The 14,048-nt window shown below is 32.9% G+C and overlaps 5 protein-coding genes across 5 annotated transcripts in view; 4 read left to right on the forward strand and 1 right to left on the reverse strand.

Annotated features, from left to right (window-relative positions):
- LOC136798491 (DIS3-like exonuclease 2) overlaps positions 1–14,048 on the reverse strand; it is a 426,120-nt gene that overhangs the window by 22,776 nt on the left and 389,296 nt on the right. The gene's annotated exons all lie outside the window — the stretch shown is intronic.
- On the forward strand, positions 1,544–4,041 carry LOC136798509 (putative leucine-rich repeat-containing protein DDB_G0290503). Its single transcript, XM_067055131.1, has 3 exons — positions 1,544–1,687; positions 1,919–2,265; positions 2,556–4,041. Exons 1-3 carry the CDS (start codon positions 1,615–1,617, stop codon positions 3,306–3,308), a joined length of 1,173 nt encoding a protein of 390 aa, XP_066911232.1. The 5' UTR covers positions 1,544–1,614; the 3' UTR covers positions 3,309–4,041.
- LOC136798503 (T-cell activation inhibitor, mitochondrial-like) lies at positions 5,343–9,204 on the forward strand. Its single transcript, XM_067055126.1, has 6 exons — positions 5,343–5,514; positions 6,344–6,455; positions 6,673–7,187; positions 7,389–7,615; positions 7,846–7,977; positions 8,485–9,204. Exons 1-6 carry the CDS (start codon positions 5,383–5,385, stop codon positions 8,711–8,713), a joined length of 1,347 nt encoding a protein of 448 aa, XP_066911227.1. The 5' UTR covers positions 5,343–5,382; the 3' UTR covers positions 8,714–9,204.
- LOC136798502 (phosphatidylinositol-glycan biosynthesis class W protein-like) lies at positions 9,352–11,173 on the forward strand. Its single transcript, XM_067055125.1, has one exon. It carries the CDS (start codon positions 9,374–9,376, stop codon positions 10,802–10,804), a length of 1,431 nt encoding a protein of 476 aa, XP_066911226.1. The 5' UTR covers positions 9,352–9,373; the 3' UTR covers positions 10,805–11,173.
- On the forward strand, positions 12,639–13,912 carry LOC136798518 (kynurenine formamidase-like). Its single transcript, XM_067055148.1, has one exon. The coding sequence runs from the start codon at positions 12,753–12,755 to the stop codon at positions 13,611–13,613; it is 861 nt and encodes a 286-aa protein (XP_066911249.1). The 5' UTR covers positions 12,639–12,752; the 3' UTR covers positions 13,614–13,912.

A 14,048-nucleotide genomic window follows, 5' to 3' on the forward strand; every position in this document is an offset into this window, starting at 1 on the left:
ATTCCATAGAGTGTCCCGGGCAAGTTTATGGTAAAAAAGAAGCTCTTGAGAAACTCATTGAGCTGTCTTGAGTCATAATAAAGGTTTTTTTTACCATGAATTTACCAATTACCAATTTCATATGGTCTAACAGCTCATGAGCCCCTATATCTTTATAATAGGCCTTAAAATGTGGTGTCAAGGTACATTTCCATGAAATATAGGCTATAGACTGTCATAAAAAAGCAGAGTGATGTTAAAAAAAATGAACTTTATTTTTCATGATTTCGGACAGGACACGGTACAGATTTAGCGCAAATCGCCCACTTCTACCAAGTTTATCAATCAAACTTTTACCATCTCATAATGTGCAACCAAATGTATTTTTCAAGCATTTTGAAAGTACATAATTTGAAGAGAAATTAACAATTTAAATCACAGTCACGCTGCTCACATCTTGACACCATTTTTTTGTGTTGTTTTTCTCTAGAGACTTTTCTTCCAGCGTGCACAAGTAGATTAGTTACAGAGTGTTGATAACAAATCTCACAAAGATTTGTTCCTTTTGCGGCATGTAAGCCTACCTGATGAGAGTAGTGTATTCAAATTATTTGCCATCTATAATTTGCGGTATGTTAATTAAATGACTTTGGAGGTTCGGTAGAAAATATTTCTTTCACATTTTGGCACTAAACCTGAAATTAATCCGATCGTGGTTATAGGGCAGTTTTAGCTAGATTCGTGATTCATTCGTGATTCTAATCACAAGTTTGTGATTCAGGGCAGTTTTAGCTGGACTAGTGATTCTAGGGCAGGTTCAGCTCGCAGCGGTTCACTTGGCTAGTGAATGAACCTTCGCCCGGGTCAACCCATCATGCAATGTGAGGTAATTGCGTAGTCAGTCCAAGGTGCTGACAGGGCGCTCATTGAAAGCGTCTATAGTTGCAAAAATAGGCCTCAAAGCCTCCTGCAACTTAACCAAAATAGAAATAGAAACTGCTGCACTCATGACTCTCAGGGCAGTTTTAGCTGGGTTTGTGAACTCTTGATTCTAGGGCAGGTTCAGCTGGGTTCGTGATTCCAGGGCAGTTTCAGATGGATTCGTGATTCTAGTGCAGTTTCAGCTGGATTCATGATTCTAGGGCAGGTTTAGCAGGATTCTTTGTTCTAGGGCAGGTTTAGCAGGATTCGGGATTCTAGGGCAGTTTCAGCTGGATTCGCGATTTTAGGGCAGTTTCAGCAGGATTCGTGATTCTAGGGCAGTTTCAGCTGGATTCATGATTTTAGGGCAGTTTCAGAAGGATTCGTGATTCTAGGGCAATTTCAGCAGAAATACTTTCAGTTGATTATGATTCTGCTAGATATAAAATAGACATTTTTCAACCAATGGATGTATCAACTTTGCAGAATAAGAAATGTCAAAATTTGATGAACAATTTACCCAATCTCGTGAAAATTTCAGATTTAAGCTATACTGTATGCCCCAGTTGACATCCTGGTTTGATTCTTAGTTTGATTCTTAGTCAGGTTCTAAGTAATGAATTTTGAACTTTGAAATGGACATAAAAAACCCTCTTTTCCTATTTAGAATTAAAATTATTTCGAAAAAAGAAAGCAATGAGATAAAGAAATGAGATGGGTGACAGACTTAAAGAAAATAATAATAGTATTCCTGGTAAATCAGGAGCTGCGCATGCATGGAACATAGGTAAGAAATTTGGAGTTTACTAATCAATTTAAATTGACTAAAAACTGCTAATGATTCATCATTCTCTTAAGAGAGTGCTTGTTAATGTGCAAGCCAATAACATATCAATTATTAACACTTAATTTTTTTTATTATGATACAGAAGCTTATTTGGTTTGATGAACTTCATTTTATTTACTTTTGCTTCTTTATTAAGTACTGTGCTTGAAATTATTTTCTTTTATTTAAAAGCTTTTAACGATTTGAAAAGGAGATTTTGGCAGAGCCAGACAGACAATCAAAATCTCCACGCTGAAGTGAAACAACTAAAGGACTACATATCGTATTTGGTGAAGCAGAATCGTCATTTGAACAGCTTGCTTGCATCCAAAAATCTATCCCTTACCAAAATGGAGGAGAATCAAAAAACACTACGCGACCAAGAGAAGAAACAAGACCAGTACCTTAAAGATGTGTCCTCAAAGATTGAAGATTTGAATGCCGAAATCAGTTTGTATCAAAAAGAAAGATCTAAAGTTATTAATGAGAACCAAAACTTTAGATCTACTATAGAGCAATTGTACAAAGACAAGAAACAGGTTTGCTATTCATATGTTTTTCAAATTCAGTTTTATAAAAGTGGTTTGTTGGTTTAATAATCCTTTATAGGGAAATGCAACTTAATCCATGAATGTATTGTGAATCTAGTCAGCATGATTTAGATTCTTTTTCTGTTAAATTTCCATTCCACTACCTTTGTGACTCTGCAGATAAAGTCAAATACAAACTAAAGATTTTACACATTTGTCACACTTTTTTTTATATTTCCCACTGTATATCAAGCTACAGAGCAAACATTTTACATGCATTTTTTAAAATAACTTTTTAGATTGAAAATGAACTGGAAAATCTGAAAAACATTCCAGAAATTTCCATAAGCCCAACCACCTCTACTGCAACAATTACAAAACATGAAGTCAACAAGGAGTTTGAAGACCTTTTATCTGAAAATAAACATTTGAAGACCAGCATTCACTGGATGAGTGATGAATTGAATAAGTTGAAAAGTGAGAAACAGATACACGATATCCAAAGAACTACTTATCCACAATCTGGTTGTCTTGAAGAAGGCATTGGGAGGTTAAATTTAAGTCAATCCATTAACACCAAAAGTATGGATATTGCTGGATACATAAATATATTGCACAACACCATAAGTGTTTTAAAACATAACTTGTCAAGGAGTCTTACTTATTTACGGATTGTTTCAAAAACAAACTCATTGAGATTAGACACCTTGCCAAAGAAAGATGACCTGCTATATGACTCTGGTATTGTCAATATGGAACCAAACAATGATGACCAGCAAGTGAATTTCAATATCCAAATGGCAGCTGGCAATCAAGACCAACACTACCCTGATCAATCAAATGCAGAACCAAATACTCACCATACTATTCACAAAGTTAATAGCAGCCCTGAACTTTATCCATCTCTTCTTCAGAATCTACAAATGCAGCAAACAAAAACTTATCTGAATTCGAATCATGGCCCTGTGAACCAATACAATGAGAACTTACCCATAGCTCCAGTTCGTCCACCAAGAAGGATACCTCTTTATGAAGAATACAGTAGTGATTGACATATTTTGACTAAGCCTCGTAACAAACAATTGTGACTCTACAAGCGAATTGCACCAGAAATCAAACCAGTCTTGGGACATGATTTTGTAAGGGCCAGTGGATAACCAGTAAAAATTAACCAAAGGCTGTTATGGGTCCAGTTAATTTTAAGTGGCCATCTTGTAACATCTATTTCAACATTCCAGCTATTGACTATTGGCTGGTCTACATTCTTCTAACAAATTTTTTTTAACAAACACATGGGCCAGTAAAAAAAGTGACCCAAACTGTCAGGGACTGGTCGTAATCAAATAAAGGCTAATTTGAAAGAAAGCCTGTACAGTGAGAATTTGAAATTTTATCCAGTTGATCACCACAAGACTGCTCTTAAATGCAGTACCATTACTCGTCGGATTTTCAGATACTTAGTATTGCTTGGGGAGTCACAATTAAATTTAAACAATTAAATATCATATTGAGTATCTTTGAAGGAAGATAACTTACTAGATTGATTTTTATTACGGATGCAAAAAAATCACAATAGGCTATTAAATTGGTTTTTGATTTGAATAGTCTGAATAGCATATTTTTCTTATGATACGTTTTTGTGAATTTGATATGGAGTGAATTTGTACATGAGAGGTGTTTATTTTCAAAATATTATTTATAAACTAAAAGCTATAATTGTTATGTCAAATATGTCTTAAATCTTATCATTTTATGTTTCAAATAACATGCTCAAAACAAGATAAATTTTCTATATCTTTCTGCAACTTTCTGCAACCCATCCATTGATTTTTATACAGTTCCATCAACTTGTGATGTGCTCTGAAAGGTACTCTGCTTTTGTTTTAGACTACATACAGTATGTGGCCCCCAAAATGTCGATCAAATTTAAAATTTCTCTCAAATCTAGAGGAAAAGAGGTTTTACAAAAATTTTTGCTGCATGAAAAACTTTAGCATCTCTACTTTATTTCCCGAAAGTTCTTTTTCAAAATTTTCAATTTCAACAATATTTTTCAATCGCTTAAAAGATAGGTAGCTTTTTTATAATGGCCCCCAAAACGGAGGTTTGTAATTTTAGCGATTTCTCAAGATATTTTAAAGATATGAATACAAAATTTTGACCATAGTTTGGAAATGTGATTTAGAGTGTTTTGGGCAGAAATAGGGGGAGAAACTATGGAACATATTTGTGTTTTCCCTTAATAAATTTACGACCTGATGCATGTAAAATTTATAATTTTTATAAAATATTTCAAGATTTTCGATGATGCAAAGTCCAAACTGAAAATTTAGAAATTTTTAAAATGACAATCTTAATTTAACAACGTCTTAATCAAGTTTGTGAAAACCAATCTCTTTTGAAAATAGTTCCATTTATGTATGGAATATGCTGTGAAAATTTTAGAAAAACAGCTTGAAACTGAAAATATTAAGTTTTAAAGTTATTTTTCTCCTATATTTTGCAAAAAAATGACAGAATTTGTTGTTTTTGCTGATTCAGCAAAAAATTTTATATATAATGGTAATTTTTTGTTAAAAACTATCAAGTCAAGCGCGAATAGGAATGGAATTCCAAGATTTTTGGCTGTTTCTAATGTTTAGAATTTTCGGTTTTATCAATGCTGCTTCCTAGGGCCCCAAAATACTGGTTGACCTTTAAGATGCTATATCTTTTACCCATCCTCTAAAGTCACAGATGGATCTGCATTTTCTGAACGGCATTAGGTGTAGAAAGTTTCCAATACCCCATTTTCATAACTTATTTTCACTATCCAAGGAGCTAGAGTGTATTATATGCAATTTTTATCTAAGTTTAGTGTTGAAATATTTCCTTCAGACGCAAATATGTTATTTTGAAGCTGTTTCAAACCATCAAAAACATGCTCATTTTTAAGTATATCCATCATTCTTTCAAAATAAAAAAAATCGTCTAATTCTGATAAATCTACAGATCAGAATCCTCATTTTAATGAAGACCTACGTTTTGGGGGCCGTCTCTGTTTTGGGGGCCATATACTGTAGCTTTTGTGTACTTTTTATAGGGAAAAAAATGATAATAAGAAAATAAAAATCAGCAAAATAATTTATGGTGAGGAATTTGTTGGCAAAATGTTTACTGAACAGACAAGTAAGGCAGATGAGCTCTTTAAAGAAAGGCATGAAGGAATTTTATCTTGCGGTACATCCAGATTTCTTCAATGAATATCCAAATGAAAAGGTGAAATTAGCAATGATTGTTGTGTTCATACTTAAAGGGACATAAAACTACTGACGAAATTTGTAAACAAACCGTATGCAGCGGAATATAAAATCAAAACAAATGCCACAATGAGGCCTCCCAGCGGCACCCCTAATCACGCCATCACGCAAAAAAATTTTCTCCATCACGCATCACGAAAATCGCTAAAATTTGTCATCACGCAAAAAATAGCGAAAAATAGCCCAAATCACGCATCACGCCTCAAGTTTTTGCCCTATCACGCATCACGCCAAAACCTTGATCACGCCATCACGCCGAAAAAAATCTCTAATCACGCCATCACGCAAGAAAAAAGTCCCAATCACGCCATCACGCAAACCGCTGGGGGGGCCTCCACAATATGTCAAAATTAAAAATCAAAACAAATATGGCTGATTTTATAATTGTTTCAATTGTTTTACAAGTTTGTTTTGGACACGTGATTTTAATTTTTCTCTTTAATAACACGTGGTTTGCGCAATACATTTTACTACTTTTATGTCTCTTTAAGTTCCAAAAAGTTTTATTCTTAAAAATATTTGCAACATAGATGAAAAGGTAATTGTTGGCTAAATAGAGATTTAGTATGGCAATTTGTACATTAGCAGTTTTCTTGTTTAATAAGCTGCAAAGATTTCTTTTATTTTTCAGATAGCATTGGACAATAAGCTAATGCTGGTGAACTTTAAGGATCTCGTAATCCCCTAGAGATTTTATCAGTCTTTCATTCATTTACCAGATTTACCAGACAGCAATTTCTGGAGTATGGATCAGACCATACTGTTAACTTCTTTTTGTTTTTTTTCAGCAAATAAATGAGCAATCCCTGAAATTGCTGCACTCACATGTGGACACCATCAAAAGCGGTGGCTCAACTGCAGATACATCCTTGACTTTCTACAAGAAACACAAGGAATCAGGTATGATTTTGAAGCCTTTTGGAATCATATACGTTGGTTTTAGAAATGAAGTGGTGAAGAGAAAAAAAAGGAGGATTGCTGAGGTGCATTCGGCCCGCCTAGCTAGGGTTCATAAAATGGCAGCATATATAAACAGTTATGAACCCTAATCCCAAACAAAACAAAAGAAAACCATTCTACTCATGAAATGAAATTTTAGATATTTCTTTATTCATAGCAACTGGACTTTCAGCTATCCGTCTAAAACTAAAGACCAACTCAACAACATCAATTTATCAAGAAATCTTGAGAGCATTTGATGTTCCATTTGATCAAAGTGAAGTAGTCTCTGGTGATAACAACAATGTGGATCATATACAAAATGTTGAACCGATGGATCTTGGTAATTTTCAGATGAAAGTGAAGGAGATGACGCTGGTGGATTGGGTCACTGACCATATTGATATTGTAAGAGAGGCACAATTGCACTCAAAACCTATACAATTAAGTGTTCTAGAGACATTATCCAGATTGAAAGATAATTTTGGTATTCGCCAAATTGTTCATAACAATAAATTCACATACAGCTCTATTAACAGCTTGCTCAATGTTTTGGAAGATACTTTACATTCAAAAGAAGAAAAAAGCTTTCACTTGAGGAATCGTAGTATCGTTTTCAGCAACTACACTGGTTTAGATCACATGGGCAGGTTTTCTGTTGATTTTTTCAGTCCTCCTGAAGTCTGGAAAGAGGTAAAAAAAAAAAATTATTTTTGGTGAAATCAGGTGAAATTGTATCATTTCTATGGTTAAGCCTAGCATTTATACCTCATTGTGCCATCTTTTCCAGTAGCTAGGGGTTGAAGCCCTCCTTTAATGCTGGAACGCCAGGTTGTAACAAAAGTCTAAGAATTTTCCCTTTAACTTATTCTATATACTTTTCTTTTCTCCAAGGCTCTGGAGAATCTGGGGAAATCTTCTGAAATACTGGATCAAATCGAAGAAGAAAAGCACAAAATTTCAACATCATATTTTGGTATTCGTTTTGTGAATCCAAGATCTTCAAACCCAATTCCAATCATACCCTACTATAAATCCTTACTTAGGATATCTCACCAACTTGAGAAAGATCAATTTATGGGGGATAAAAGTTTCAAGAATTTGCTCGCTTTGTTTGATTGGTAATATTCTTTTCGTATAGATTTGAATTACATACATCAATATTCGTCCCCTTATAATCACACTTTTGCTAATTAATTTCAAACTTTTGTTGTAAGATTGTGTTGTAATATCAACAAAACGTCGTCACATTTATGGATCGGTTATCTAAATTTAGTTTACTTGAAACAAACAAGTGATGGAATTTTGTAGTTACATTGTTGAAGTTAATTTCACATTTATTTACTTTTAGGGATGATTCCTTTGTTGGAGTTTCGAAGGAAGGCTTTCTGAAAATTCCACCTTTAACCAGTAAAATAATTTTATTTGATTACATCTCAAAATACCAGGACACAATAGTTGAAACAAGAAAGAGTTACCTCCGGTAATTATTATATAACGAATAATGCTTGAAACGCAAAGAAAATGAGAAACTAATTTTCGTGGTCGAAAAAAATCTCGAAAGGATCACATTTCAGGGCAATTAATTTTCTTTGTTTCGCCCTATTTCGGACATAAATGATTCTTTCATGATTTAATGAAAAATGACAAAATTTGTAATTCGTGGGTTCTAATTTTTGGGGTTATACCGAAAATTAGTTTCTGTGAAAATTAGTTCCCTAAAGCATTTATCTATTATCATCTCTCATGATTTTAAGTCCACAATTTGACAAGAAGAGTTGGTATTGAATACCTTATTACACAAAATTAGCTAGTCATGTTATTAAAGCAATTATTGACCCAGGGCGTGTTGATTATAAACCATCTAACAAAATTTGAGTCTTTTTCCGTCGATGAATTATCGCACTCTCTTTACCAAAGTTAAATACCTGAGTAGTTGTATAAGAGAGTAATAAGGTATTATTATAATGAAACTTTGTTTTCTTTTTAGAAATATGAGGTTTGAACATAAGATAATGAATGAAGCAAAAACAGCTCTTCAATTGGATTCAGTTCTCAAAGACCATGTGTTGGATACAAATGAAACAATACAAGCTTGCCAAAAGATTATTAATCAATCAAACTTGTTAGATTTATCAGGTTGCAATGTCATGATCAGTAGATACTATGATATTTCTCCTGATGGTTTTGTTAGAATCCCCTGGAATTTTCTTCAGTGACCCCTTATTTTACAGTACATACTTGTGTAAAGATTTTCCAAATATTTAATACCCTCCCTTATTGTACGCTGAGAACAATAGAAATTTTACATCATTCAAACAATAGAAATTTTACATCATTTAAAAAATAGACAAACATTTTTGCTAAACCCAAACCCCCCCCCCCCCCCTCAGCTGCGTACATGTATGTATGGTCCTTATAGCTTAGTTTCCTTTTTCCTTCAAAAATCCTCTCTAAAAGGATTTGATACTGGATATTGATATAATGTGAAATTATTTTTCAAAATTATTTCGAATTATTTAAAGTCCATCTGGTTTTCAAGCACCAAAACAAACTGATTGACAGTACAATTTGATTATTATGGGAAGAAATTTTCTGAAAAAATTTGTATCTTTCTCTGAACTTTTTGTAAAATATGAATTTTCATAATTGATTTATTTAAAGATGTAATAATAGATTTTAATTTAGTATTATAGCTGTCTGACAAGTGGTTTGATACCCTCTATTTTGTGTGATGATTGATTCCGTATGTCTGGAATGTGGGTTTTAGCTTAATTGCACTCTCCATAATGTTAGTTTAGACTGATGATATTACTTAAATCTTTTAATGATATTTATTTCTGTATTTTTCAGGGAATTACTAGAAATAAAAAATAAAAATGTCAAATGAAACTGTGAAAGTTCAAGTATTTCCAAAAATATTAACTCCAGATCCAAAAGTGGATTTTGTGACAGACACACCAAATGCTACTATCAGTGAAGTCATTTTAACAGTTCTTCTCCCACTTTTATCTGCTTGTGTACATGCGGTTTCCTTTTTGATACACACTGGTGGAAGGCGAACACAAATATTATTTTTCATCAATGAGCAAATCTTTTTAGTGTTACCTGTCCTACTTGGTTTGACCATTTGGTCTGATTATTTAAATGCATTGAATTTGTGTTTATTTTGTTTATTTCTTTTGGTGGTAATGCTGAAGAGTCGTGTTCCCTTACATCAATTCTTGAGACATATCACCACAACCATCTCTGGAGATGACACATCATACATCTCAGTATACAAAGCTATCATTCAACTACTAACAGCATTCACTATCTTAGCTGTCGATTTCCACATATTTCCACGCCGTTTTGCTAAATCGGAATCCTTTGGTCTTGGAAATATGGACTTAGGTGTTGGAATTATTATTATGAGTATGGGTTTGACATCACCTGCAGCTCGTGGTATCAAAACAGTGACATTTAAAGACCTCTTGAAAACTGTTCAATCATCCTTTATTATCATTCTACTTGGCTGTATTAGGTTGATTCTCGTTAAATTGACAAATTACCAAGAGCATGTATCTGAATATGGGTTATATTGGAATTTCTTCTTCACATTAGCCTGTGTACGCATCATAGCTAGCATTATTCAATATTTCAGCCAATCTTTATGTAATCAGCTTGGTTATTTGGTAATATCATTATGTCTTATTTTAACATATCAGTTTCTATTATCCAACTTTGGTCTTGAAACCTTCTTGGTGTATGGTGCTAATGGATTAAATGCACGTTCGACTTTTGTAGACGCAAATCGTGAAGGCATTTTCTCTTTGATTGGATTCCTGAGTCTTTATTTTATTGGCATATACCACGGAGCTCAACTTTTTAAACAGCATTTGACCTTACAATCAAAAGTCAAATGGTTGTTTGTCTGGTTTTTTGTTATGATTGGCACTCTTCAATTGAGTCGATATCTCATCACCGATATCTCACGACAAATGGCAAACCTCTCGTATTATTTCTTCATTGTCGCCATAAACTCATTTTTGCTTGCATGTACATTGCTTCTTCAAATAACCATAAAAACAATAGCAGCTTTAAATACGAAGTATGATGGTGTGTACAAATATGGTCGTCTTATGACACCATTGTTTCACAGTATTTCACGCCACCAATTGCTTTATTTTATGTTGGCAAATGTTTTCACTGGCTTGATCAATAAAATTTTTAACACCTTGCAAATGTCTCATTCTGGATCCATTGTTTTACTTGGTAGCTACATGGGGATATTAAATTTGATTGTAATTTTAATATCTGAATATTTTTGATTTTTTTTGTATAGAATTTTTTTTAACAAATAAAATTTCCCTCGTAAATTGTCAACTTTCATCTACTAATTTTTTCATTTAGTATTCTTCTTGAACGCTTGAACGTGGCATCACTCAGTCAAGGTAGAAGTAATTCGAAAGTCCTCAGAGACACTTTTCCCAATTTTTAGCATGATGGATGAGGTCAAAATATTTATTGTTGTTTGAGTGTAACAGTGTTTCCATTAAGATTGCTTACTTTTAGTGTATCTATTTAATTTTTCATTTGTATTTGTATTTTTTTAAATTCTTATATAAAAGCAATTTGTTAAAATTATAGTTTTTAAGGTAATTTTTTAATGGTTTTAAAAGCATGGTTAACACATTGAGTTGAGAAAATTTCAATTATTTAATTTTTTTCAGATAATTTGGGATATTAAAAAATAGTCCATTTCAAATTAGCTGGCAGTGTTTTTTCAAACCTCTATAACTTTTGATATAATTTGAATTTTAAGTAGCGATTTTGTCCTCGTTGGAAAGATTATCGGGAATGGGATATGATTTCGATAAAAAATTTGATGAAAATATCGAAAAGAAAAACGAAAAAGAAAGAAGAAGAAAAACGAAAAAGAGAGAAATCAAATAAAAACTTCTTGTCTATTCATGCTATTGACATGAGTTTTTTTGGACACCATCAATAAAACTATATCATTCATTAAATCCCTCTAAACACAAGTTGCACGATTAATTACGTAAGTAAATGAACTCATACGTTACAGTACCTCCTGGTTTTTCATGAATTTCTAATTTTCCTATTCTGTCAAAGAAAGTCAACTCAAGCCTTTTTGATAGCCATATTTTCCGATTGCAAGAATTTTTCAATTTTTTTTCACATTTTAGTTGAGCTAAGATTGAAGTTTCCCGTGTGTGGAACTCATGTCCATAGCATGAATTGACAAGAAATTGATTCTTTTCTTTTTCGTTTTTCTTCTTCATTTTCGACCAGTTCCTGATAATCTTTCCAACGAGGACAAAATCGCTACTTAATTCAAATTATATCAAAAGTTATAGAGGTTTGAAAAAACACTGCCGGCTAATTTGAAATAGACTTTAGCTTAGCTTACAAATTTACTAACCAAGGTTCCAAACAAAAACTCTTTGATCAAAGAGATATTTGAAATCTTGCTTACATCATTTTCTCAAAAAGGGACTTATCATTATTCCATTGTTTACTTCCATATAGTACCGTAAGTTGGTCTAACATCGACATCCCCCTTCTAATTTCGACACCCTACTTTAAAGAAAGGAATAATCAGTATGTTGGAATCGCTGATGTGATGGAAACTATTTTTTCTTTGTTTAGCAATCAGTGAAGAAAAATCTTTTATAAGTGATCCCAACCTTCCTACGCCGTGTCAATTCAAGACAGACTCAAGTCCATTTTTTCGAAAATTGACTTAAGACTATAACCCCCTATTTCAGCATGCACGCTTTCCAAAAACACACCTCAACAAGTCAATTATCTCAAAATGGAAAAAATGGACTTAAGGCTGTCTTGAATTGACACGGCGTAGGAAGGTTGAGATCATTCTGATTATTCCTTTCTTTAAAGTAGGGTGTCGAAATTAGAAGAGGGATGTCGATATTGATATTAGACCAACTTACAGTATAAATAAAATGAAAATGATCAAAGGATAGTTTAAGAATTTTCTAAAAAGATAGGGCAGCATTCGCTAGAAATAAACAGCACACTTTTTTATTATTCAACAGAAGGTCTGTTTTATCATATTTTAAGAACAGGTGTATTGCCCTGTATGAGCAAAATTTGAAAATAATTCCGCCCTTTAAAGATTGATAGGTATAAGCTAAATATTCATTAGGACCACCATTTAAAAAGTGTCGTCCAAAATTTCAAACCCCGTGATTAGATTTCACTTCAAATTTTTTTACAGGTTGATTACAAAAGAACATGTTATTTTCATCAACAGATGTCAAACAATGTTTTGAATGGTATCATATGCCATCCAATTGGAGTCGAAAGCACACAAAAGATGAAATCATTCCACATTTCTTATCAAAGCTTACCGAAGGTACTAAATACGTGGAAAAACATTTTAAATCTGAGCTGAATGTACCATATGGTGAATCTGAACGAGAGAAAATTGATTTATTTTATACTGGTGATATTGCCGAGGAGGATTTAGATGGACTTCCAATCTTTGTTTATATTCATGGTGGAAATTGGCAGGAAGGTGATCGATCATATTATCATGGCATTGCTAAACCATACCTTAACAAACGATGTATTGTGGCTATATTTGGATATGATCTTAGCTCTGATGTACACAAAATCCCAAGCATTGAACAACAATGTGTTAAAGGATTTCAATTTTTGATAAACAGATATCCGAAATCTCGATTTATTCTTTCTGGACATTCAGCTGGTGCCTACCTAGTTACATCATTAATGAGTTTTCCTGATGTGGTTTTACGTATTAAAGGAATTATTTCAATCTCTGGTATCTTTCAACTGGATGATTTTTCACTTACCAGTGTTGCAAGTGCTATCGACAAATCTGATTTACCTTCTCAGAATCTACTTTTAAGAAATTACAATGAAATCACCAAGATTGAGATCAAGTTATTCGTTGGCAATGATGAATCACCAATATTCCATTATCAGTCCATGAAAATGTATGAGAAGTTATCCAGGAAATCAACATATGTTTCTTTGGAAATTGTTCCTGATGAAGATCATTTCAGTATCATTGAAAAGATGATGGATGAATCATCATCAATCACCCAATTTGTGTTCAAATTGCTGGAATAAAATAGCTGAAAGTAAGACTCGTGTTATTTTGAGCTTAAATTGGACCTTATTTGTATATGAATTGTTTAGAGTAGCATGATATTTTTCTAACTCGAATTTTGTAGATTTTTGTAGTTGATATTTAGTAGATTTTAGAAGCACTCATTCTTTAGAATCCTTTGTGAGTTTTTCACTTTTATTATTTTTGTTAATTAGAAAGGTTTTTTTATGATTGGATATAACTTTGTAACACGAATTTTTTATAGATTTTATAGTATATATTAATTATTATTTCATTGAAAAAAGGTAATTTATTCGGATCTTGACCGTGCCATTTCTTGACTTACTACCTTGTACACAGAGAACAATGGGAATGCCGTCATCTATAAAACAAGAGTACGCTTTTGTTGAACTTCCTCTTCATCCCTTCACTGCGTACTCACAATACGGATTGCC

This window comes from Clytia hemisphaerica, unplaced genomic scaffold (genome assembly GCF_902728285.1).
Source record: "Clytia hemisphaerica strain Z4C2 unplaced genomic scaffold, Clytia hemisphaerica genome assembly, whole genome shotgun sequence".
NCBI classification, from domain to species: Eukaryota; Metazoa; Cnidaria; class Hydrozoa; order Leptothecata; family Clytiidae; genus Clytia; species Clytia hemisphaerica.

Bases quoted from the DNA above. Each gene is read 5' to 3' on its own strand.
- LOC136798502 (XM_067055125.1), top strand. From the start codon at position 9,374: ATGTCAAATGAAACTGTGAAAGTTCAAGTATTTCCAAAAATATTAACT.
- LOC136798518 (XM_067055148.1), top strand. From the start codon at position 12,753: ATGTTATTTTCATCAACAGATGTCAAACAATGTTTTGAATGGTATCAT.
- LOC136798509 (XM_067055131.1), top strand. From the start codon at position 1,615: ATGGGTGACAGACTTAAAGAAAATAATAATAGTATTCCTGGTAAATCA. The intron at 1,688-1,918 runs GTAAGAAATTTG...TTTATTTAAAAG, and splicing joins TGCGCATGCATGGAACATAG to CTTTTAACGATTTGAAAAGG. The intron at 2,266-2,555 runs GTTTGCTATTCA...ATAACTTTTTAG, and splicing joins TGTACAAAGACAAGAAACAG to ATTGAAAATGAACTGGAAAA.
- LOC136798503 (XM_067055126.1), top strand. From the start codon at position 5,383: ATGGTGAGGAATTTGTTGGCAAAATGTTTACTGAACAGACAAGTAAGG. The intron at 5,515-6,343 runs GTGAAATTAGCA...GTTTTTTTTCAG, and splicing joins ATGAATATCCAAATGAAAAG to CAAATAAATGAGCAATCCCT. The intron at 7,188-7,388 runs GTAAAAAAAAAA...CTTTTCTCCAAG, and splicing joins CTCCTGAAGTCTGGAAAGAG to GCTCTGGAGAATCTGGGGAA.